The following is a 27,228-nucleotide window of genomic DNA, read 5'->3' as shown; positions in this document are numbered from 1 at the left end:
TACATTCATATATCCTTTTCATCTCTTTTTGCAAGACCGGAAAAAAATGCAGTTATCAAATTTATACACAGCAAATGAATTCTGCCCATGCTGCATTTTGAGTTGAGGAGGAACGTGTTCTTGATCACATTGCCTTGCCTTGATTTCTGAACATTTCTGTCCTTTGCCCTTTGACTCTCCATACAGACTAAATTTCCAAGACATGTTGCTTGGTTTCATTATATCCTAGATGCATACATCAGTGCTTTGTTTTAAAAATGCAGCTGGATTTCTTAGGATGCAAAGCACATTTTATTGTGAATGGGTTTATGGTCTTGGAATGTCAGGTTTTGTTATTGCTTTTATTTTTCTTCTCAGAAGTTATGCATATTCCTTTCTACCCTAAGGCATTGAAGTATTAGGCCAGGTAAGCCAAGATCCTTTGATGGGTGGTTTTTTTGTTTTTCCACATTCATTAAAATATACTTATCAGTTGACACTTTTAATAGTACTCATCAGCTTTCTCTCAGGATATGCTGTTCGTCTTCAATACATTTTCCCAGCCATCATTAATTCTTACAACACTTCAGAGAGGCACACAGGTGAGCATCACTTGTCGGATTTTCATTCAGTCTAACTGTGGGAAACCTTCCATCAAGATAACAAAATGACATTGGGACCCATTATCTCTACTGTACAGATGAAGAAAATGAGCACAGAAGATGAAGTGGTGGAGCAAGGGAACAGAAAGAGAGGCTGTGTGAACAGAGTGCAAACACTTTTCCAATCCCAGCTCTCAAACCCTGGCTTGTTTCTATTTGATCTTGTTACAGATCTCTCTCTCTCTCGACTGCGGAAAAAGAGACCAAACTGGATGGAATGCTTTAGAAACTTCTGAATAAAACTTTCCCTAAGAATTATTAAGTGATACCATTAAAGAAAGGCTTTCCAGGTGGCGCTAACAGTAAAGAACGCGCCTGCCAATGCAGTTAGACGTAAGAGACACAGGTTCGATCCCTGGGTAGGGAAGATCCCCTGCAAGAGGGCTTGGCAACCCACTCCAGTATTCTTCCTGGAGAATCCCCTGGACAGAGGAACCTGGCCGGCTGCAGTCCATAGGGTCACAAAGAGTCAGACACGACTGAAGCGACTTAGCATACATTCATGCAGCACATAGTTAAAGAAAAACCAATAATCACACCATGGTTTGTGATCCTCAGTTGGGCACTAGGCAATTGGGTAGCATCTGTTCAGAATGGGGCTTTGCCACCTGACTGATTTGGTTCTAAGGGAAAAATCACTTACTAGGATTTCTCTGGGGCTTCCCAGGTGGCTCGGTGGTAAAGGATCCACCTGCCTAGTAGGAGACTTGGGTTTGATCCCTGGGTCAGAAAGACCCCCTGGAGGAGGGCGTGGTGACCCACTCCCGGATTCTTGCCTGGGAAATCCCATGGATGGAGGACTTGGTGGGCTACCGTCCATCGGGTTGCAAAGAGTCAGACACGAGTTAGTGACAACAACTAGAGGTATAGTCACTAGAGCTTTCTCTCTCTGCCATGTGAAAAGGTAGTCATCCGGAAGACAGGAAGAGGGCACCTTGTTCTTGGACTTCCCAGCCTCCAGAGTTGTTTGCTGTGTTGTTTAAGTCACCCAGTCTATGGTATTTCTTATAGCAGCCTGAGCTAAGACACTGCCTTGTGTTTGGCTGGGATATAAGTTCCCCAGACCCATCCCTTTAACTCTCCTTCCCTGTATTGCCATAGACCTCTCCTCTGGCCAGAAAATATTGCTTTCTGTTCATTTTGCCTTCCTTTCCAATTTTCCTTCAAATTACTCAAGACCATAATTCCTCCCCTTCAGCCACTCTGGTACATTTACTGATATTTGGCATTCTGTGTGCATCCAGACCCAGCAGTTTTTCACTAATACAACCTCCTGACTGTCTGCCCAACTTCATTTCCAGTTTCACTCATGATTGCCCTTAGTTTTTGCTCCCAAGTGCCCTGTGTTCTCTCCCTCCTCCTGTATCTGTTTCTTGCTTTGCTATATTCATTTTTAGTAGCTGCCATAACAAATTACCAAAAACTGTAGTTTAAACAACAGAAATTTGTTCCATACTTCTGGTGGTCAGAAGTCCCAAATCGAGGTGTCAGCAGGGCTCTGTTCCCTCTGGAGGCCCTAGAGAAGAAATTTTTCTCACCTTGTCCAGTGTCCAGTATTTGCTGACATTCCTTGTCTTGTGCTCAAACTTCTGCCTCTGTTGCACTGCATTCTGCTCTTCTGCCAAACTCTCCAGTGTGCCCTTCATAAGATACTTGACAGTGCAGTTAGAGTGTACCCAGGTAATCCAACCCAGTTAGAGTCCGCCAGGGGCTTCCTTGGTGGCTCAGATGGTAACGCGTATGCCCGGAATGCAGAAGACCCAGGCTTGGTCCCTGGTGAAGAGAATGGCAACCCACTCCAATATTCTTGCCCAGAGAATCCCCATACAGACAAAGCTAGTGGGCTACAGTCCATGGGGTTGCCAAGATTCAGACATGACTGAGCAACTAACACTCTCACTTTCACACTTTCCTGGGTAATCCTGGATGATCTCATGATCTCAAGATCAAAGAGATCTTTCGAGATCATTTCATTTACAAATGAAACCTTTTCATTACATTACATCTGCAAAGGTCCTTTCCAAATAAGGTAATGTCCACAGGATGGGGGAATTAGAACATGGACATGTCTGTTGGAGGAATGCCATTGAACCCCTATGCTTGGCAGTGCCTTTTCTTACCTCCCAGTCGGTATCCCTGTCTACACTCTTGTCTCAAGCAATCTCTTTTGTCATTATATCCACATCCCCCTGAAACACAATTGTCTTCTTGTTACTTACACCCTTACTTTATGCTCTTTTCATTCATTTCAACCTTATTGCTAGTTAGCACCTCAAGCCCACCTGCAACTATTAGTCAAATACCCTCCTGCCATCAAAGCTGTATACAGCACTTGCTTTACTGATCTTTTTCTTTTAAAATATTCCTTCTCTCATCTGATTTCCCATAGGTTGTTTTCTCTTGCAGAATCCTTTGTTTCCTTCCTTGACTGATTCACCTGTCAAATCTCATTTTAATCACCATGTCTTAATATTTCTAAATATTATCTATTATGTTCTAACTTATTATCTGTCTTTCTTCCATGGTAGAGGTCGAGGTAGATGCTTTCTGGATCACTGTTGTGTCCTCAGCTCCTAAGCAAACACCTCAATAGGTGTTTCATCACAACTGATGAATATATGAAGACATGTGTTCTTCACTCTCTTTTCAATATCTTATCAAGTACAGGAAATGGAAATCTTCTCAAACTGATGCCAAATGTAGCTGCTTGGAGCTTAAAACCAAATGAAAATATATGATATGGATAAAATGGGAGCTCAACTGGAGATCCAGTTTTTGTGTGTGTGTGCTTATTCGCTCAGTTGTGTCTGACTCTTCGGGGCCCCACGGACTGTAGACCACGAGGCTCCTCTGTCCATGGGGATTCTCCAGGCAAAAAAGCTGGAGTGGCTTGCCATGCCCTCCTCCAGGGGATCTTCCCAACCCAGGGATCAAACCCAGGACTCCCGCATTGCAGGTGGATTCTTTACCAATTGAACCATCAGGGAAGCCCAAGATCCAGTTTAGATATGTTAATTCAGGGTGTGTGTGCTCTGCGCTCAGTCGTGTCTGACTCCTTGTGACCCATTGGACTGAGCCTGACAGATTCTTCTGTCCATGGGATTTTTCAAGCAAGAATACTGGAGTGGGTTGCCATTTCCTCCTCCCAGGGAGCTTCCTGACCCAAGGATCTAACCCACGTCTCTTATACCTCCTGAATTACAGGTGGATTCTTTACCACTGAGCCATCAGAGAAGCCCTTTTAATTCAGTGGACAGCATAAAATCAATATTTACATGTGGGTTTCCTAAAAGACTCATGTTTTGATTGTCTTCCAGTGTAGAAAAAAAAAATGTGTGTTTCTAAGGTAATTTTGAAGCATAACATTTAGGAGCCTTGATTTTAAATTGATTTCCGGCAAAGCAATTAGTTTCACATTATCACAGTATTGTCCGAGACAGGATATATGATGTTTTCTGAGGTTGGACACTTCACTGAGTTCATGGCATTTTAATAACTTGAGCTTAAAATAGTAAAACACCAAATTGTATTTCTTAGCCCCATGTGATGCTAGAACTTCCTTTAGGGAATATTATAAGAAGCAAATTAGTAGCAGAAGGGAAAAATAAAAGTCAAGATTTATAGAATAGAACCCAAAGGTTCTGCGACCATTTTTCTTTAGAGGTATGCTTCTCATAGCTCTCTTGCTAGCTGATTTTCTTTTTAAAAATGACCTTTTCTTTTCTTTTTTTTTATTTATTTTTTATTTTACTTTACAATTTTGTATTGGTTTTGCCTTTTCTATAAAATCAAATCCAAATTCTTGTTAAAGGGCCTATTTTATGTTCTTTGACCTGAGTAATACAAGATTGATGAAACAGTCTTTGAAATCATGAACTGCTGAACTGATTGACATAATCCCAAACTGTGTACATAAAATGTTATTGGTGTTGTTCACTGGAATTTTTATGCGTTTAGATTTCCTGATACAGGTAGATTGGTGGGAAAGGGCTCATTTACAAAATGTGGTTGATATTGTTCATTTGCTAAGTCACATCTGACTCTTTGCGATCCCATGAACTGCAGCACACCAGGCTCCCCCGTCCTCCACTGTCTCCCAGATTTATGCTCAAATTCATGTTCCTTGAGTCAGCGATGCTATTTAACCATCTCATCTTCTGCCACCCCCTTCTCCTTTTGCCTTCAATCTTTCATGATTTGCAAATTAAATCTGAGCAAATGTGAGAATGTTTTAAGGACCAGTCAAAATTATTAAGATTGTTGGCTTTGATTTCAATTAAAGAATAATAAAAAATAAACCTCGATGCCAGTGACACTTAGTGAACCTAAATTGAGTACTTTTAGTAACCTTCCTACATCATTAAAACCAAGTAATTAATATGTTAGTGTCCAATAAATGCCTTTCATTACTAGTAGATGCTTTCAAGTTTGTCAAAAACAGCTAAGAGAAATTTGACGAATAGCTAAAAATGGCTAAAGGAAATTAACATACACACTTCCATTAAGAGTCCCTCACATCCACTAGGTAATTGATCTTTCTTGCTGAATGTGGGTTAGGTCAGCCATAGAACAGTACATTGGATGAATAAGGATCTGTACAAATTGGCAGTTTCTGAACGAATAGTTGCTGAACTAAATTTCCTTCCTATTTCAGAAACACTGATATGCCTGTTTTCATGGAGCCAAACATATCAGTTATTCAGTTTCTTTATGTCTGTAACATTTGTTCATGTTTGCTAGTTTTTTTATATTACGCCTCAGAAACATTTTTCAATGTTGAATATTCACAGCTGAATATTCACTGTGTACACCATGGTATCTTCCCATATCTTAAATGCATTTAGTAGTTTAAGAATATGAAATAGAATGAGGACTGAACAGAAAATAACAGTAATATTCCTAATAATATTTATCCATTTCTGTAATTTCTAGAAATAGAAATGTTTTGACTTAAATTGTTATCTTTTTTTGTTGAGCAATTGTTTCCACATATCTGAGTCCACTTGGTGTTTCTTTTCTCTGAGCCCCATCCTTCACCTCCTGAACCAATTTCAACTGAGACTGAAAGCTTTTAGGCAGCTTTAGATCTCTTTGTTACTCCAACTCATTGATTCCTAACTCTCGCTCTATGTTAGCACCATCAGGGTAATTTTAAAAATGTAATAACATGTGCATATCATCCCCAGAGGTTCTGGCTTCATTTAATTGTGTTTTGGACCCAGGTATCAATATTTGTAACCACAGTTAGTCCAACTTGAGTGAAATGCCTGTCGTCAGATCCGTTCCATTTAACACACAGGGGAAATATCACCATTCTTGTTTAGTTGCTTAGTCATGTCCGACTCTTTGCAACCCCACGGACTGTAGCCTGCCAGGCTCCTCTGTCCACTGGATTCTCCAGACAAGAATACTGGAATGGGTTGCCTTTTCTCCCTCTAGGGAATCTTCCCAACCCAGGGATCAACTTGAGTCTCCTGAATTAGCAGGTGGATTCTTTATCATTGCCACCTGGGTGTGACTGAATTTAAATCTAACATGAAGACAGATCTGAGGACCAGTGTTCACTCTGAGGCAAAATGGGACTGGGTCTCATATTCTTTACCAAATCAGGTACCCTACAGGGCCTGACAGAAGTTTCATCTTGGAAGCTTCATCAGGTTTTAGGGTGTAATATTTCCACGGGCCCACACCAGCTGGACTTAAATTCTGTTTCCTGAGTTGAAACCACTTACGACATCTCGTCCTGATAACAGAATTCTTGCCCCAAACTGAAGCTCAGAGACCTGAAGTCACAAGCTCATTAGTAGTGTGAATCAGATTTACACACTGGTGTGTTGAATCCACATCCTGTGCTCTGAATCACAGCTCTGATGCATTAGACAGGACAGCTAGGCTGTGCTGCAGAAACAGATAAACCCTGAAATCTCAGTGGGTCAACCCAATGCCATATTACTTCTTGATCATATCAGCAGCTCACTTGTGTGACTCTCCTTGAAGCCATGATCAGGGACTCCGCCTCCTTCCATATAGTGGGCTCACCATCCCAGAATCCTTTGCTTCCATCCACCTAGGCTGGGCTAGTGTTAATGAAGTTCATGTTCATGGGCACAGGGAGGCCAAACAAACTGAAACTTCATGGAGCTTGGAGCAAAGGAAGGTTTATGGCAAGGCCTTGCAAGGAAACAATGTGACTCAAGCCCTAAAATGCCTCAAGCTGCCTTAAGTTTCAGCATTTTTAAAATCCAGGTGAGGGAGGGGGATGTCGTAGGGTACCTGATCAGACCTGCACAATTCTTGTATTGATAGGAGGGAACAAGGTGGTGTCCGAGAGGTTAACATGATCTGTCCTTAGGTTCCAGGATGTGCAGGTCTATGTGCTTGTTGCCATCAAGTTACTTATATTGCATTTGGTGGGGGCCTTTCAGGTCTGCAAAACAACTCAGGCAATTTCCATCCAATACTGTTATTGGTCCATCTAGTCAAAGCTATGGTTTTTCCAGTAGTCATGTATGGATGTGAGAGTTGGACTGTAAAGAAAGCTGAGTACCAAAGAATTGCTGCTTTTGAACTGTGGTGTTGGAGAAGACTCCTTAAAGAGCAAGGAGAGCCAACCAGTCCATCCTAAAGGAAATCAGTCCTGAATATTCATTGGAAGGACTGCTGCTGAAGCTGAAACTCCAATACTTTGGCCACCCGATGTGAAGAACCGACTCATTTGAAAAGACCCTGATGCTGGGAATGACTGAAGGCGGGAGGAGAAGGGGACGACAGAGGATGAGATGGTTGGATGGCATCACCAACTCAATGGACATGAGTTTGAGTAAACTCCAGGCATTGGTGATGGACAGGGAGGCCTGTTGTGCTACAGGTCATGGGGTCGCAAAGAGTCAGACACGACTGAGCGACTGAACTGACTGACTGTTATCTAGGTGCTTCAGAGAGAAGCTAAAGCAGAGGATACTGAGGAAGGCCTGACCTCAGAAGGCCTCATAGGGTCCAGCTTGGTTACAGTAGTGAAAGGTGGTAAGGAAGGAACACCAGCAATCAGCTGATCTTGACAGGAGGCAATGCATCTTTTCCTTTAATATTCTGTTGGGGAGAATCAGTCACATAGCCCCTCCCTTCTCAGATGCAAGGAAAGCTGGGAAATACAGAGGAGGAGCAGGTAACTATTACTATCGCCATAGCAACCTGCTGCCAGCACTCATCTGCCCTAGATGGACCTGCAGAACTAAAGATTGGTGTAGTGGGTTAGCCGCTAAGTGCTGTCTGGCTCTTGAGACCCCCGTGGACTGTGGCCAGCTAGGCTTCTCTGTCCATGGAATTTTCCAGGCAAGAATTCTGGAGCAGGTTGCTGTTGCCTCCTCCAGAGGATCTTCCCAACCCAGGGGCAGAACCAACGCCTCCTGCATTGCAGGCAGCCTATGCATTGGCAGGTGGATTCTTTACTGCTGAGCCACCAGGGGTTCTCCATTGCTGTGTTTCTTGTTGTTGGACCCACCTCTCTGCTCAACCTGCATTGAATTGATCAGAAGAATCTTTGTGTTTTGTTGATGACTCATTACTTGCTGTTCTGCCCATCCACACAGGAAATATAAGTTACTTAAATAACCTACTGTTTGCCTCATCTTGCTAGACTAGATAGCTTATGTTGGCTGTTTTTTCCCCAGTAACAGAGCTGTTATTTTTTTTGGGCTACTCTTCCAATTTGATTGTGCAACTAGATAGAAAAGGATGAAATCTGCCTAGATTAAGAGACATACAAATAAGAGACAAAACTGATGTTATACCACTCTGGTGGTTCAAATCAGGCAAAATGCCCTCCCTGTATGTTGCATGGCTGTCAGAGTAGAATCCTAGCCCATTGAAATGTCAGAGAATACAGTGAGACATCCAAGCACATTATAATAGCTGCTCCTAAAATTGCACTGAATCCATCTGATTTTTAAATCTTTTATTCTATTTTTTAAAAATCATGTAAAGTATCTTCCACACCAACTGTTGTATTATAGTATGGCTATTTTTGACGAGATCTTTGAGGTAAAACTGACTTTCCAAAGTAGAAATAATAAAGAGCTGCCTTGATTCTATGCACGAGTACATACAGTTATAATTACTTATGTAAAATCTGAATACTACCTTGATGATTTTTACATCTTCACAGACTTGAGGCTGTTGCTCATATTGACGATAAATGAGATAAGATGACTGAGAAGAGATAGTCTCTTTCCATCTTAGAAATGGAGATGATGTTTGGAAGAGATTTGTGTGCCTAAATAGAGCTTAAATTACAATGAGCCAATATTCATTTTCTTGGACTGTAATTAATTTTCACACTGAAGTTTAACTCTCTTCTAATCTTTCTTCCATGTTCATTAGGTTGCGATTTCCACCTCTGTTCTGCTTTCCTTTCTTGACCTGCAGCAGCTGTATAATTAAAGTGGAATTTCTGCTAATTAGTTGTGGTACTGGGGAGTTAGAGGGGACCTGGGGCACCATCTGATCCAATTAGATTCTAACTGCACAAAGACTTGGATCAGAAGATCAGACTGCAGAAACAATCTAAGAATAACTCAAAGACTACTATTTTTAATTTATGTTTTACAGAGGTTTAAGAACATTGGTTTCAGAGAAGGGCAATTAAGAGTTCACTGATTATACAAATAAAGCAAACTTCCTATCTATGCATGCTCATTATGCTAAAAGTTTATATAATACAATATTAAAGGGTACATATGCTTTTCCATAAACATACGCATCTCTGGAAAACACACTTGGTTGAAATGAGACCAGCAGGCAGCAAGGGTGAGCAGTTTATCTCCTGCTCTCTGACATCTGATTCCGACACTTTTCTTTCCTATGAACACTCCGAGCTTTCTCTCTGCAGAAGTCCCTTCTGTGAGAGAGGTAAGAGATTTGGTGAACTAAATCTACTGAAGTGTCACATACTAACAAGGAATTATTCACTAATGAAAAAGATGCCTCTGGATATTGTGACTTTCAAGTGCTGGGAGTGTCCACAGGCTTTGGGGGCCTAGGGATAGCACAATGTTAAACAGTCCTTTAGGAGTTAGAATTAGATGACCTGAAGACGCTGTTAACTTCACTTTCTATGTTCTATTATCTGTGTTTTTGAATTTCCTCCTCCCCACCTCTGCCCCATTTTCATGGTCAAGTTCAGTCTTTCACCATGTTTTGCCCAGAGAATGACAATGGCTTTTCATTAGGACTACTTGGATACAACCTGGTACCCATCAAATCCACTCTTCACATTACTCTTAGATTGATCCATGCTGTAGCTTTTTACTTGTTTTTCCGGTATCCTCAATACAAAAGGTCAAGTTCTTTACAGTGTTACTGAAGACCCTCCTAATATCCCCCCCAAACCCCTGCTTATTCTTCTGTCTTATCTCCCTCTTTTCTGTTTCAGCAGCTCTCTACTTTTCATGGTCCCTTAACCACATCACAGCATCCTCCCTCCCTATGGCACTTATATTTTGCTCTTCTGATCTCAATTGTGCTTCTGCTCTAATCCCCTCAATCCTCTTTTATTAATTCCTCATCTTCCTTGAAGATTCAGGAGGGGTTACTGCCTTCAGGATTCTATCCATCCACAAGGACTGCCCTCCCAAAACATGCATATACACCTCCATCTTCTTTCAATGATAAACCTTCTCTCACACACCCCATCTCCACACCCACACACACTCACACATTTGCTGTCCTCTGCTGTCGTAGAACCTTCTCCATGCTTATCCTATTTGCAGTCACTGCTGTGTGCTGTAATTACATGCATGCGAACGTGTCTTCCTCAGGCTCTGTCTTCCTTGAAACTCCCAACATATGTTGGGAATGCACAAATATGATTACAGTTATATAATTTAAGATTCTTTAGGGACCTCCCTCATGACCCAGTGGCTAATACTCCATGCTCCCAAGGCAGGAAGCCTGGGTTCAATCCCTGATTGGGGAACTAGTCCCACATGCCACCAAAAATAAAAAATAAAAATCCTATGTGCTGCCACTAAGATCCAATGCAGACAAATAAATAAATAAATAACTGAAAAAATATTCTTTGAAATATGGTCTTTCAAAACAGATGGCCACTAGAAAGCCTTGTAGTCTCACACCTCTGCATTTGTCTGAAGTTATCTTTCTGGTTTTGTGGTACCACGTATATATTTAGATGAAGGATGAACAGAACTGAGATTTGGAGGCATTTGCCTCTGTCTGTCCTTCATTTTTTTTATGATCCTAGCTTACATCCATGAACTTGGGCTTGGAATCCTAATGTCAACTATACAAAGTTATTGTGCCTGTGAATTGTCTCTGTTATTGTCTGCCAAACTCCTGTCACTGCTTCTGAATTAACCATCTCTGTAAAGAATCTGCCTGTGATGCAGGAGAGGCAGATTCATTTCCTGGGTCAGGAAGATCCCCTGGAGAAGGAAATGGCAACCCACTCTAGTATTCTTGCCTGGGGAATCCCATGGACAGAGGAGACTGGTGGGGTTGCAAAGAGTTGGACATGACTGACCAACTAAACGAGTACAGCAATATTTCCCTGGTGTGTTTCTGCATTGGTTACATGGAACAGATCTGAGGACAGGCATTTCACTCAAGTTGGCCTTACTGTGGTACTCCAGGCCTTGGACCACCTGAGCCAGTCACATTCCTCCTCCTCTGGGACTGAATCTCCTGTACAGTAAGTCCCCCACATGTGAATGAGTTCTGTTCTGAGAGTGCATTCGTTAAGTCCAGTTTGTTCTCAAGTCCAACAAAGTTAGCCTGGGTACCCAATTAACACAACCGGCTATGTAGTACTATAATACTTTTCACACAAATAATATATAAGAACAAACACACAAAATAAAGAAAACATTATAATCTTACACTACAGTTCCTTGAAAATTACAGTAAAACAGTGTAACAGGGCTTCCAGTGCAGGAGACGCAGGTTCAATCCCTAGGTCAAGAAGATCCCCTGGAGAAGGTAATGGCAACTCACTCTAGTATTCTTGCCTGGAAAGTCTTGCCTTGCAGTCCATGGGATTGCAAAGAGTCAGACACAAGTGAGCAACTAACACACAACAGCTCTCATACAGGGGCTGGCATCGAACGAACAAGGCAGGAAGAGTTACATGTCTAGGCATCTCATGATCCATCCGCATCTTTGAAAGTTCACAACTTGAAGGTTCTTATGTAGTGGATTTACTGTAATGAGACATGGTTGAAGTCAGTTTTCCTCTCATGGCTTAAGACTCGGACTGTATGGAGCTATGCAGAGGCAGCCATCTACAATGAGAGAGAATGCCACTGATGCTGTGATGAGGATGTATTGTTTGTGCATGGTCTTAAGAATCATTTAAGTGAGTATGAGGCTAGATCCGTTGAAGAAGCAAAGTGGGATAGCTCTGATCTACCACGTTAGGCTGCTGCAGGTGAGACTGTGAACAAGACTTCCAGAGAGGTGAGAGCAGGCAGCCTGTCTTGGGGCCTGGGCAGCCCTGAGCTGCGGGAGCTGTGTGCAGATAATAAATGTCAGAACCGAGCAAATCCCTGGCAGGCCTAGAATGGAGACCACCCCAGCAGATGGTGCTCAGTCACAGGTTTGTTTCAGCCGAGGATGAGGACTTGCTAGGGTCTGCGAAGAGGACCACAGGTGTTTAGGCAGGCTGGGTGCCTTGTAATGTGTATAGTCTAGCAGTTGGCAGAGCCACCTGTGAAAATACTGCATTTGGTGGCAGATGGGTTCATGGCCCAGTGGTCCATTACATCATCAAGCTCTGTTAGGTTTAGAAGGCAGAAGGCAAGGAAACCTGTGTGCAGTGGCTGTGTCTACTTAAATCTGGTTTATGACTGCATGTCATATATTCTTCACGTCAAGACATCTTTATGAAGTGTATATGGTACAGCAAGGGGCAGCCATCCGCATGGGAAGTGCTCCACACTCTTGTCCCTCATGTGCCACCCGATTCAATCCGTCATCGGGCTTCCCTGGTGGCTCAGACGGTAAAGAATCTGCCTGCAGTGCAGGAGACCCAGGTTCGATCCCCAGGTCAGGAAGATCTCCTAGAAAAGGAAATGGCAACCCACTCCAGTATTCTTGCCTGGGGACAGAGGGGCCTGGTGGGTCGCAAAGGGTCACAAAGAGTCGGACATGATTGAGACTAATGCTCAATCAGTCATAACGTCTCAGGGCTTCCATTTACCAGATATTCCAGGAATCTCTTCTCCCCTCTTCTTTGCTTCGTAAGGAGACTTTGTTCCTCTTTATCTGTCTATTGTTCATGTGAGTATCTGGCACAGCAGAGAGACTCCATAAACCTGTGGGGAGTGGTTGAAAGAATAAGAACAAGGCAGTCCACTGCCATATAAACAGCTCTGGGATGAAAATTAGGACTGCTTGGCTTTGCTCCTTACAGCAAAACTAGCTAGAAGGTAGTTACTTTTGACTCTCAAGGATTTGATTTTGTCATCTGAAAAAAAGTGAGTTGGCTTTTATTTCGCAAAAGCATCCTCTGAGTCAAAAAAAAAAAAAAACCTCTTACATGCAACTAAGAAGTAGTAAGAAATCATTACTATTCTCTTGAGTTGATTGTATTCATTTAAACAAAAAAGAACAGTTCTCTTTTGCTGAGTATGATCAAATTCTTTGATTATTTTATTGTCTTTAGTCTGCTATGCCTGGAGATAGTTGACCTTCAAAATCTCTCACTTTTTTAAATTAATTTTGATTGGAGTATGATTGCTTTACAATGTTGTGTGAGTTTCTGCTGTATAGCAGAGTGAAACATCCCCTCTTTTTTTGGATGTCCTTCTCATTTAGATCACCACAGAGCGCTGAGTAGAGTTACCTTAGCCATACAGTTGGTTTTCCTCAAAATCTCTCTTTTTGTTTACTATCCCATAGTGCCTCTAAAATCCTTGGAGGCAGATACCACGTATCTGCACTCAATTTTGCATCCTGGCACCCATAATAATGCCCAGCACATGGTGATAACCTCTATATATATTTCCTGAATAAAGCAATGACTGTTCATTATGTAGCAATTGCACTTCAAAATTACATAGGGACTTAACCTGGTGCCAGAGTGGATAATAATCGCTCGCCAATGCAGGGGCTAGGGGCTTGATCCCTGGTCTGGGAAGATTCCCCATGCCAGGGGAGCAACTAAGTTTGTGCCACAGCTACTGAGCTCTAGAGCCTGAAAACCGCAACTATTGGGACCCACGCACCTAGAGGCTGAGCTCCGCAACAGGAGCCACTGAAATGAGAGACCTGTGCCCTGCCCCAACTCACTGCAACCAGAGACAGCCCAGGCAAACCAATTAAGATCCAGTGCAGCCAAAATAAATAAACATTTAAAAGTAACACATTAATTGATATGAGAGAATAGCATTGAAACATGTATATTACCATCCGATGCATGAAACAGGGCAGTCAAAGCGGGTGCACTGGGACCACCCTGAGGGATGGGATGGGAGGGGGGTTCAGGATGGGGGACACATGTACATCCTGGGCTGATTCATGTCAATGAATAGCAAAAACCAATATTGTAAAGTAATTAGCCTCCAATTAAAATAAATTAATCATTTTTTAAAGTAATACATTAAAGAAAACATTTATGTCTATAAATAAAATAAAATTGCAGGCATGACTGAGGAATAAATCAAACATTTCAAGACCATGACTGGAAATTTCAACCAACTTGAAGTTCTATTTTTTTCAATTCTATTTTTCCAAATATTATTGCTAAATAATGAAATGAATCACATTTGTGAATATGGCACAAAAGTGCTCTGGAAACATCTGTAATTATGAATGACTATATTTAAATTTTGACTTACAGTGTGTTATGCTGTGCTGTCTCAGAGCTAGACAGACAGTGAGTCAGATCATGGCATTTGGAAGGTACATGGTATACAGAATATGTCAAGTAATGTAGTTCTTCAGTCACATTCCTATTTTTCTAAATTAAATAAGTTCATGTGTTCCTATGCTCAGTCATGTCTGACTCTTTTGTAATCCCATGGACTCTAGCCCACCAGGCTCCTCTGTCCTTGGGATTCTCCTGGCGAGAACACTGGAGTGGGTTGCCATTTCCATCTCTGGGAATCTTTCCAACCTAGGGATCAAACCTGAGTCTCCTGCATTGGCAGGCGGATTCTTTACCACTAGCGCCACCTGGGAAGCCCAATATGTCCATATATGATCATATATATGTGGTCAAATAATTAATTGATATTATTAATATTATTTTATTATGTGGATTTGGTCTTCACTGGACTCACTTTACAAATCTAACATAGGAATTGGGCACTTGTTCAGAAAATTTGATCAGTGGAAATAAACGCAAACCAAACAATTCTCAAAGGGTACTTTTTGACCTGAGTTATTCTTGCTTTCTTCATCAATCAAATCAAGAGATCATGCAGGTCACCCTACCATTCACAACACATCCAAGACCATTTTTTATTCTCATTTTGTATATATCTTTGACGTATACTCAATGTTTAATTCTACATACGACAGAAGATGAATAATCTCATTTTAGTGGAAGGGAATGCAGATTCATGCGTTCTTGGTTCTGGTATGGTTTTATGGAACATTTTCCTAGTGATCTCAGAGTGCCTGTGTGCTCCTAGGAACTGCTATTTGCATATTATGTATTTCTTTTTGTTTACCCAATGAGCTTATTGTGGCAAAGGAGTAGTATTAGGTAAGATTAGGTCAAGTAGTATATCTCTCTCTCTCACACGCACACACTTTAAAATAAGAGAGGTTTTAATACATTTTTTAAATAGTTTGCTTCTATCTCATGTAAAGGAAATCTAGAGGTAGGCAATTGGAAGTGATATAAGATCTTCATGTAGTTATTAGAGATGCCTACTTCATCAAGTTCATACCTCCCCCATCTCTAGGTGAACTAGCCTCATGGCCCTACATGGAGACTAGAACTCAGCCGTCACACCCACATTACAGAAAACAAGATAAGGAAGAAGGGGCAAAAAACCCAACCTAGCCATCTTTAAGGTTTCTTGTGTGATTTCACAAAACATTTTACTTACAGCATTTTTCCAGAACTTTACCACCTAAAGAGAGTATTTTTAAGAGTATCTAGAAAAAAAAAGTATTTACTTCAGCATGTACCCAGTTAACTTGCATCAAGAGTTCTTTTACCAAGGAAAGTGTAGAGAATAGATATTGAGGTAGGCAATTGTCTACCACAGGGACTGAGACACTAAATGAAGTGAATTTAAACATTTAGGGGAAAAAATTAGTTTCTAATTTTATTATTCTGAGGACAACAGAGAAGTTACCTGTAAAACCCCAAGAAAGAGGATAAGTTGAATGATGTTATTAGAGAGAGGGATTACAATGAGGGGGAGGGAAAAAGACAATATAAATATCTTTGTCATATCTGAATTTCACAGGATTTTTTTTTTTGCAAGTAATATGGACTTACTGGGAAAATCATATGGATTGATGTTTCTGCTCTTCATAAGCATTTTATACATTGAATTATAACAATATTTAGCAATAACTTACTGAAATTATAGTCATCTTATTTTACAAATATATGTCTATGTAGATAAATAGATACAGATATAGATATATTTAGTTCTGGAGTCCTATTGTTTTTAATAAAAGGGGCAAAACTAAATACTCTTCACATTGAAAACCATACTCAATTGAGTTTGTTTTTCTATTCTTCTATACTGATTTATCAAAACAACAAGGAGGAAAATGTACATTTTTAAATTAAGCAAGTTTTGCTGAAGTTGTATGCCTTACAAACTGCAGATAGGAGTAAAACAAAATATGAGTTTTGAAGATTTTGAGCATGAAAATGTTGTATTACATATTTTAATGCACTGGCAATAAATGAGTCAGAAGAAAAATTTTACCAAGTTTTATCCTTCTCATGTGTGCTTTTTACTCAGCCCAGGAGTTGGAATGATTTTTTTTTCACAATTTAATTAATCACTTTGTGCATTAGTTCCCTGGTGGCTCAGTGGTAAAGAATCCGCCTGCCATTGCAGGAGATGCTGGTTTGACCCCTGGGTCAGGAAGATCCCTCAGAGAAAGGAATGGCAACCTGCTCCAATATTCTTGCCTGGGAAATCCCATAGACAGAGAAGACTTGTGGGCTATAGTCCATATGGTGGCAAAGAGTCAGACACGACTTAGTAACTAAAAAAACAAAAAGCAAATTAATCATTTATGGATTATTATAAATAAATAGGATTATTTAATGTTTCCTTCTTTAATAGAAAGATAAAATGCTTTTGCTGCATTTATGATTTATTTTTCATTATAATAGGAAATTAACTCAAGTTTATTCTTTTGAAATTGCAGTTATTCCAGAAAAATCTCTTCTAAAAGTTTTCTCTCTCACTTAACGTACTTCTTAAAATCTCTTATGTTCATTTGAAAAGTTTCTCCTAATAGAAATATTCTATAATTCTGACTGCATCTTTTACAGGCATCAAATATCTCTGTGGCTTTTTTTTTTCTTTCTTTCTTTTTTTTTCTATTTAATAGGACGTGACACGAGTTAGTTGGCTTCCCTGGTGGCTCAGACGATGAAGAATCTGCCTGCAATGCAGGAAACCCGGATTCGATCCCTAGTTTGGGAAAACCTGTGGAGACGGGAACGGCAACTCCTTGCCTGGAGAATTCCATGGTCAGAGGAGACTGGCGGGCTACAGTCAGTAGGATCGCAAAGAGTGGACACGACTGAGAGACTGGTCGCTCAGTCGTGTCCTGTAGCCTGCATTGCATGGAACCCGGGTTTCCCGCGCTGCAAGCAGATTCTTTACCGTCTGAGCCACCAGGAAAGTGAAAGTGAAGGTGAAAGTCTCTCGGTACTGTCCGACTCTTTGTGACCCCATGGACTACAGTCCATGGAATTCTCCAGGCCAGAATACTGGAGTGGGTAGCCTTTCCCTTCTCCAGGAGATCTGCCCAATCCAGGGATCGAACCCAGGTCTCCTGCATTAAAGGCGGATTCTTTACCAGCTGAGCCACTAGGGAAGCCCAAGAATACTAGAATGGGTAGCCTATCCCTTCTCCAGCAGATCTTCCCCACCCAGGAATTGAACCACGGTCTCTTGCATCACAGGCCAGTTCTTTACCAACTGAGCTATCAGGAAAGCCCCAAGTCACCAGGGAAGCCCCTATTTAATAGGGACTGATGTAATTAAATTATTGCATGGAATATTCATGTCTTTTATATTATGCTATTTTATAAAATGAATTTGTAAATTGGTCATGTCAGAGAAAGAAGAGAAATAATCTAAATGGCATTCTTTTCATATTTACTATTTGCCTTAAACATTAATAGTAAAACCACATCAAGATATATGTATTTTTAAGTTGCTGTATAGCGATACTGAGGTTTAAATGTGTTGTAAATATTATTGTAACAATCGCAACATTATCAGTATCCTTTTTACTTATGACAAGCTATTTGTGGAATAAAATATATTAACTCTGAGCCTTGTTATAAACTCCCGTCTCCCAGTACATCAGAGCCACTACAACTACATTTAATATCTTGATTATAAAGTCTCATTTTGGTACACATTTCAATCGATAATTTTCTTCAAAATTTTTCCATTGTCAGCAAAGGGTCAAAAATCATCCATGGAGCTAAACAATACACACTGATACTTACATGCATCTGCAAAGATTTTTGGAGAACAGAGAAGAAAGCTTGTGGGATGTCTTTCCTCTTGACACCAACTAATTCTCTTATTAACTGGGGGGGGGGAGGGGGGGCGGGTCTTACAATTCTATTTAATTCTGACACACACCACCCAGCAGTCTCATCAGACTGCCCTCCTTGCAGATGTCAGTTGAAAGCGTTGAGTCCCCCAGGTTACTCACACTCCCACCCAACTTGACTACAAAGTCAGGGATCCCCACAGCCCCTCTCCTTCAGGTTTGACTGTTAGAACAACTCGTAGGACTTAGGAAAATGCTTTACTTGCCTTTTATTACCAGTTGATTCTAAAGGATACAACTCATGAGCAGTCAAAGGACAGGAATGTAATGCACAGAGCAAAGCATTAGGGGAGGGGAAGTGGACTCACAGAGCTGCTGTGCCCTCTTCAGGCCCACCACCATCCCAGCACCATGATGTACTCACCAACCTGGAAGCTCTCTGAACCCGCATAAAAAAGGGGATTTTAATGGAGGTTTCCTTTGTGGGCACGATTGATGACTTGTTGTTGTTCAGTCACTCAGTCCTGTCAGACTCTGCAACCCCATGGACTGCATGCAGCATGCCAGGCTCCCCTGTCCTTCACTATCGCCTGGAGTTTGCTCAGACTCGTTTCCATTGTCAATGATGCCATCCAACTGTCTCATCCTCTGTCCCCTTCTCCTCTTGCCCTCAATCTTTCACAGCATCAGAGTCTTTTCAGTGTGTTGGCTTTCGAATCAGGTGGCCGAAGTATTAGAGCTTCAGCTTCAGCATCAGTCCTTCCATTGAATATTGAGGGTTGCTTTCCTTTAGGATGGACTGGTTTGATCTCCTTGAAGTCCAAAGACTCTCAAGGGTCTTCTCCAGTCATTTGTAGAGACGTGGATGGACCTAGAGAGTGTCATACAGAGTGAAGTAAGTCAGAAAAACAAATGTTGGGTACTAATGCATATATGTGGAATCTAGAAAATGGTATAGATGATCCTATTTGAAAAAGAGAAATAGAGACACAGACATGGAGAACAAGCATATAGGTACCAAGAGGGAAAGAGAGGGTGGGAGGAATTGAGAGACTGGGATCAACACATATACACTATTGATACTATTTTAAAAATAGATAACTGATGAGAACATACTGTATAGCACAGGGAACTCAACTTAGTTCACTGTGTTGACCTGGACTATAAGTCCAAAAGGGAGGGGATACATGTATATGTATAGCAGATTAATTTTGCTTTACAGAAGAAATTAACACAACATTGTAACACAACAAGCAGCTATGCTTCAATAAAAATTAATTCAAAAAGAAAAAAAACATTATTTACCACTGGTGATTAACTCAATCTCTAGCCTGTCATCCCTTCTCTGGAGGTCAGAAGTGGGACTGAAGTTTCCAGCCCTCTAATTATGCTTTGGTCTTTCTGGAGACCAGACCCCCTGTTTAACGTTTCTAGGGGCCACCAGGCATCTCTTTAGCATACAAAAGACACTTTAGTCACTTCGGAGATTCTAAAGGGTTTAAAAACTGTGAGTCAAGAGCCTGGGACAAAGACCAAATGTTTATTTTTTATTTATTACACCACAGTGTTAGTCGTCACCACTCACGCTCTGTGGTGAAATGAGGCTTCCCTGGTGGCTCAGACAGTAAAGAATCTGCCTGTAATGGGAAACACTCAGGTTCAATCTCTGGGTTGGGAAGATCCCCTGGAGAAGGGAATGGCAGCCCACTCCAATATTCTTGCCTGGAGAATTCCATGGACAGAGGAGCCTGGCGGGCTACAGTCCATGGGGTCACAAAGAGTCTAACACTTTCACTTTTCAGTACAAATTGTCTGGGCTATGTTGGTGCTTGCTTTGCTACCATTTTGTTACTGGTATGTTTCAGAAAACATCATCTAGGGAAAAGGCAGCATCAATTTATTCACAAGTGAATTAAATCAGAGCTCAGTACACTTATTCTATAAAGCACAGGATGGTAAATATTTTAGGCTTTGTGCCCATGTAGTCTCTGTCACAACTGCTCTGCTTTGCCATTCTAGCATCAAAACAGTCAAACAACAGGTCAACAAACGATTTGGCTTTGTTCCAATCAAACTTTATTTACTGAAACAACCAGTGGGCCCCATTTGATCCATGGCCATAGTTCACCTTCCCTTAGACTAAACTGAGTAAAGAAGTCATTCGCTCTAATAAATAACTATAATGGATGTTTTAAAGAATTTGTTCACAAACCTTTGATATTTTGCCTGCTGAACTAAATGCTTTTGTTTAGTACCGAGCTCGTGTGAAATTATGAAAAGCACGAAAGCACAATTACTTGTGAAATTGTAGAATTCATAAAAGGTGTTGCAGTAGTCCCCTGAAAATAGAAATTTATTTTTGCATATATAAATATTTACATGAATTATGCTTTATAATCCAAAAAGTCATCAATTACAAAGAACAACACCAAAAAGAAGTTGTATTTCTTTCTTTTCCCAAGAAAAATGCCCTTTCAGGTCTGATCTGAATAAGGGATTAGCAGGTTAGGAAGTACTTTCATTACAGAGAAAGAATTTTGTGGATTAGTCCCTAATAGTTTAACAAGTGTGGGTAAGGTTAGGGGCTTCCCTTATGGCTCAGCAGGTAAAGAATCTGCCTGCAATGCCAGAGACACAGGAGACAAGGGGTGTGATCCCTGGGTCAGGAAGATCCCCTGGAGGAAGAAATGGCACCCCACTCCAGTATTCTTGCATTGAGAATCCCATGGACAGAGGAGACTTGGAATGCTGCAGTCAAAGGGTCAAAAAGAGTCAAACGTGACTGAGTGACCAAGCGCAAAAGTTTAGCTTAATTTGTGTATTAAAGATTTCAGACCAGTTTTAGTATGTATAGGAAAAGCTCAAAATCATAGGATATAACATGACGAAGTTTTCCCTAAAAACCCAGGTAATATTGAAAACTATGTTTTTAAGGTTATTCATCCATTTTTAATCTCTTCCATAAGGATGTTTTTATATTGTACTTTAAAAAATCACTTTACCGTTTTAAACCATACCATATATTGCAATATTTTGGGTTTTTTAGAGTAGATGTACATTTCCTTATTCCTCCCTCTGAGTACTTCAAAACCCTCGATGTTATATATAAAACAAACAAGAAAATTCTGAAAGGTGAAGAAAAGAAGGCAGAGCAGCCAGGAACCCCATCGGCTGAAGACCAACACAATAGTGAGCTCCCTGGGTTTTCTTTTCGCCTCATTTCTCCCAGGTTTATAGGTAAAGAAACTGACAGCCCATAGATACCAATGAAAGCAGATAATAAAAACCCCAACAAAAGCCTGATCTCTTCGGTCAGAGGACCCAGAGAGAAACAGTCTAGCAAAACAGGAAATTCTTAGACAGTAACAACTGGACTAATTTAACTATAGCCAAACACCATAAGGGAAAACAAAAACAAAAACAAACACATTCCACCCAAGTGCCTATCAGGAAAGGTCAAGTGTGAAGTCTAGATAGAACAGAAAAGCTGCAAAATGTCTGGAGCAAAACATATAAAAGAGAAACACAGAAACCCAAAATTATAGTTGGAAACTTCAACATTCTTCACCAACAATTAGTAGAACTAGACAGAAACAAGGATATAGAATTGATTAACAAGGATATAGAAGAACTGAACAATATCATCAACCATCAAAATCTAATCAATATTTATAAAACACCCAAACACAGCAACAAGAAAATATACAGAGCCCAAAAACACACCCAAAGAGCAAGGCCAACTGATTTTTGACAAAGGTGCAAAAGCAGTACAATGGAAGAAGGACAGTGTCTTCAATAAATGTGCCAGAGTAGCTGGATATCAATGGGCAAAATAAATGAAGCTCAATCTAAATCTGATACCATATACAAAATTAAGTCAAAATAGATCATAGATTTAAACATCAAACATAAAACTATAATGAAACCTGAGAGAAAATCTTCAGAAACTAGGGCTGGAAGAAGAGTTCTTAGACATGACAATAAAACATAAAACACAGTTCATAAAAGAAAAAAATTGATAAATTGGACTTCATTAAAATGAAAAACTCTCACTTTTGCCAAAGACTATAAAGAGGATGAAAACACAAGCTGCAAGCTGGGAGAAACTATTTACAATTTACTTATCTGCGAAGAGACTCATATCCAGAATATCCAAAGAACTCTCAAAAATTCAACAGTAAAAACACAAACAATCCAATAAGAACATGAACACAAGATAGGAAACATTTCACTGAAGAAGATATAGAAATGGCACATCTGTTCATTAAAAAATGTTCAGCTTCACTAACTAAAGGGAAATGTACATTAAGGTCACAATGAGCTACCACAGCACATCTGTTAAAATAGCTGAAATAAAAAATAATGGCAATGTCAGATGCTGGCAAGGGTGTATAGAAAAATAATAAATAAATTTAGAAAATAAATAAATAAATAATAAATAAATAAATAAATGTTAATTTAGCTTTCAAGAAAAAAACTGGATCTCTCCTACACTGCTAGTGGGAATGTAAAATAGTACTGTCACTCTGGAAAAGAGTTTGGCAGTTTCTTTTAAAATAGAATATATGCTTATATATCCTAGCAGTCCTACTGGTGAGCATATATTCTGGAGAAATGAATACTTATGTCCACATAAAAATCAGTACGTAATTGTTCATAGCAGTTTTATAAATGGAAAAGGCAAAACTAGAAATAACCAAACTGTCCTGTAATAAGTAATGGCTTAATGAACTGGCTTATAGGTATACTATGGAATATTACACAGTAATAAAAAGGAATGTATTGCTAGATATGAAAGTCAAGATGGCTTCCAAGGACATCATGCTGAGTGAAGAAAATACCATTTTAGAAAGTCACATGCTATGTGATTCCATTTGTATAACACTCTTGAAATGGCAAAATTATGGAAATAGAGAACAGATTAGTGGTAGGGGTTATTGATGGTGGTAGGTGTGTGTATGCCTATAAAGAAGGAGCACAAGGAACTATTTCGCAGTAATGGAAGAGTACCTTACTTACTGAATTGGTTGCATAAATCTATGCATGTATTAAAATGATATAGAACCAACCATGAAAGTGAAAGTCACTCAGTCATGTTCAACTCTTTGTGACCCCGTGGATTATACAGTCCATGGAATTCTCCAGGCCAGAATACTGGAGTGGGTAGCTGTTCCCTTCTCTAGGGGATCTTTCCAACCCAGGGATCTAGTCCAGGTCTCCTGCATTGCAGGCAGATTCTTTACCAGCTGAGCCACCAGGGAAGCCCAAGAGGACTGGGGTGGGAGCCTATCCCTTCTCCAGCGGATCTTCCCAAACCAGGAATTGAACCAGGATCTCCTGTATTGCAGGCAGATTCTTTACCAGCTGAGCTACCAGGAAAGCCCTACACACACTTTATACCAATTGCAATTTTCTAGTTTTAATGTTGTACTTTGGCTATCTAGGGCTCCCTGGTGGCTCAGAGGGTAAAGAATCCCCCTGCAATGCCAGAGACTTGAGTTTGATCCCTGGGTTGGGAAGATCCCCTGGAGAAGGGAATGGTGACCCACTCCAGTATTCTGTCCTGGTGAATTCCATGGATAGAAAAGCCTGGTGGGCTACATGACTAAGCGACTTGCACTTTTCACTTTGACTACCTAAGATATAACCTTTGGGGAAAACTGGGTGAAGGATACATATGACCTCTCTGCATGACTTTTGCAACTTTCTGGGAGTCTATAATTATTTCAAATTAGAGGTTTAGAAAAGAAAAAAATATGCAAACCCTGTAATGCTTTCCTTCAAAAAATACATTCCCTAAATTTTTTCAAGGATTTTATGATGTCAAATTTCTCAACTTAATAAACTCTCTTTCCAAAAGATGACTAAACCAAATATTTTATATACTGGAAGGTTACTGTTTTTTTTTAAATTAATAATGAGTAAATAATGCTATAAATTTTATGCTTGCCATGTTTTAAATAACTAATTTATAATTGCTAATGGGTATCAAAGTATCAAGGACATGAAAATCATGATTTAATCAAAAAACCTCTTAACACATTAATTGCAACCTCATTATTGACCTTAAGAGCAGACACTTTTGCTGGAGCTGCTGACAAGAAAATAAAATGTGACTGATTTTCTACTTTTTTTCTATTTAAAGAGGAATTAATGAATATAAATATGCCTTGATTTGATGTCTTAGCTTCCATAGCACACACTTTAGAAACTCTATGCCTAAATAATTGGGCCATTGATTATTTCTGGGACATGAATTAAGCCCTCCAATTTAATCTTATTTAGACCTAAAAATCACAATGAAAAAGAGGTTTCCAGATCACTTTTTTTTAAATTTCATGTTACCTCCTTTGATAAATCTTTTTCCTTGAAAGGATTGATTTACTGAACTGCTAGACTCTGTCATTCTTTAATTGCTAATAGCCCATCCAAATATCTCATGTTCTACTTTCATAATTTACTAACAAAGTTAAAATTATGTAAGAATACTTTAAAGGAGTCTATTGGAATGCATAATGGAGTATTCTGTTTGTTTTTTTTTAAGTGATTCGGGGGAAAGTCATAAAGAGAAGATTTCTACTGCAAAGTGTACATACAGATAGGTCCCACAGTTCCTTATCTGCAATTCTGAAATCCTTAAAAAAAAAAAAAAAAAAGAACCTGAAAAGTAAAGGTTTTATACAATACAACTGGTGGCAAGCCTGGACCTGAATGAACCTGGGATTTTTTTATAGCTTCCATGTAATCCAAGTGTTAATATTCAGAAATGTTCATGTGTTATGCCCCAGATGCTGGTTGTGGGAGTATCATACAATATACAATATATGTATATTCCCTTTCCAAAATCTGAACATTCTTGGCTTATGAACACATCTAGTCCCAAGGACTTAGGATGGGAGATCATGGACCTGTCTTAGAAAAGCACAGGATAGCTGTTTATATAGCACTTGAGAATAGGACTTTATTGATGTGACCAATGAGTCCATCCAGGAGCACAATTATTTCATGACATTGAATTTGAGAGGAGAGTCAGAAAAGCACCAAGCTGATCTTTATTTCATTAATAAGCAAACTGGGGCATTGAGCAGCTTGCCCAAGGTTACCCAAGGCTACAGTTGGAACCATGGCAGTCTGGCTTTAGAAGTCATGCTTTTAAAACACAAGATTTTGTTACTGAAGACTTATCCTGAAAGCCTTCCCCGTCACAGCAGAATGAGACCGAGTCTCTGAGATGAAAGCCCGAGGATTAAGTTCATACTCTTATGGATAAAACTCTAGGCTCCAGGAAACTGGCAGCCAGCCCAGTTCATGTTCCCCAAGTATGAAACTGGAGGATCCTTTTAAAGAGTAAAATCTACAAACCAAAAGAAAAACAAAACATGAGAACTGACCTCAGTTGATCCCCTACTGTGGGGTTCATCTGTCCAGTACTGACTTTGCATACTGAACTTCCAACCCACAAATTTTAACATAGGAGTAGATTCAGGAATCATTGAGCAAGCTCTGGCGGATATTGGAGGACAGAAGAGCCTGGCGTGCTGCAGTCCATGGGGTTCCAAAAAGTCAGACACAACTTAGTGGCTGAACAACAACCACGGTAGACATTTAAGGAAAATGTCAAACGCAAACAGATCAAAGTGAACAATCAATAAAAAGGAGCCTAGACAGGACAGAGGAAATAGGAAAAAATCGTCTCAAAGAACATATTATCATGAGTACGTTAGAGATTAACAGAAGAAATTGCATCCATAAAAGCAAAAAAGGACACTATGAAAAAAAGGAAGGGACATAAAGGATAAGATAGAGCACCTGGAAAATAAAAATATGATTGCTGAAATTCTAGAATTCAGTAAGATTTTAGAAGATAAAGTCATGAAATTCCCCACAAAGTAGTTCAAGAAAATAGGGATAAGAAAAATTAGAGAAGTTATCCAGGAGACTAAGAGGCTTATTTCAGAATAGGTTTCCAGAAAGAGAAGCAGAGAAAATGCTAGAAAGGAAATTATTAATTTACGGAATGGTTTTAAGAACTGAAAAACTTGAGTTTGTTTTTTTTTAACATTATTCTTAAGAACGTTTCTAAAAGGGCACTTGTCGTATAGTCACAGAACTGTATTTGAAAGGCTGAGGCATCCCTATGAGTCTTTTAAATAAATGTAATTTTGCTTTTCTTTTTTAGGGGCACAGCAATTGCTGGCATAGTATTTGGAATCGTGTTCATCATGGGGGTCATTGCTGGAATTGCCATATGTATCTGCATGTGCATGAAAAACAACCGTGGGACCCGGGTGGGTGTCATCAGGACCACTCACATCAATGCCATCTCCTCTTACCCTGGTAAGCAATACTGCTTACTCATTCTGAAGGAGTCAGATTTGTTAGTTATGCTCTGGTTCTGGGAGAGAAGAATCATTAAAGATTCTCACTGGAATAATCCCCAAGTATGTAGGATGTTTCTTAGTTAATGTAGATTGAAGCTCTAACTTTCCGTGGAGGTTACTTAGATCTGCATTATAATATCTACCTCCTATTTGAAGATATTCATATGTTCAATGGTTGTCTTATTGACTACAATTGCCAACCTGCCGTAGTTAAGAGAAATAGACAATTCACACCTACTGTGTCTATCTACCAGTGAGTAAGTATTGAAGAAAGTTTTTATGTGTCCTCTTTATGCAATAAAATGGTTTTAACATAACACTAAAATGACCAACAAAGAGAAAACATAATTTTTAGTAATTTGACAAGTATTTGTTGAGAATCTTCCAGAAATTCCACATATAAATATATTGTACACATATGAATCCATAAACAAAGTGCTGTGTTTCGCTTTGATTTTTAAGTCAATATAGTA

The 27,228-nt window shown here is 39.8% G+C and overlaps 1 protein-coding gene across 5 annotated transcripts in view; it reads left to right on the top strand.

The window, feature by feature from the left end:
- CYYR1 (cysteine and tyrosine rich 1) overlaps nucleotides 1–27,228 on the top strand; it is a 126,932-nt gene that overhangs the window by 77,890 nt on the left and 21,814 nt on the right. For all 5 annotated transcript variants that reach the window (XM_040227651.1, XM_040227650.1, XM_040227657.1 and 2 more), the window contains exon 3: nucleotides 26,554–26,711. In XM_040227651.1, coding sequence (XP_040083585.1) covers nucleotides 26,554–26,711 — 158 coding nt within the window. The remainder of the gene's footprint in view (nucleotides 1–26,553; nucleotides 26,712–27,228) is intronic.

Source organism: Oryx dammah, unplaced genomic scaffold (genome assembly GCF_014754425.2).
Source record: "Oryx dammah isolate SB20612 unplaced genomic scaffold, SCBI_Odam_1.1 HiC_scaffold_2, whole genome shotgun sequence".
Classification (NCBI taxonomy): Eukaryota; Metazoa; Chordata; class Mammalia; order Artiodactyla; family Bovidae; genus Oryx; species Oryx dammah.
Note: the sequence above shows the minus strand (reverse complement) of the source record. Positions and strands in the feature narration are given on the sequence as shown.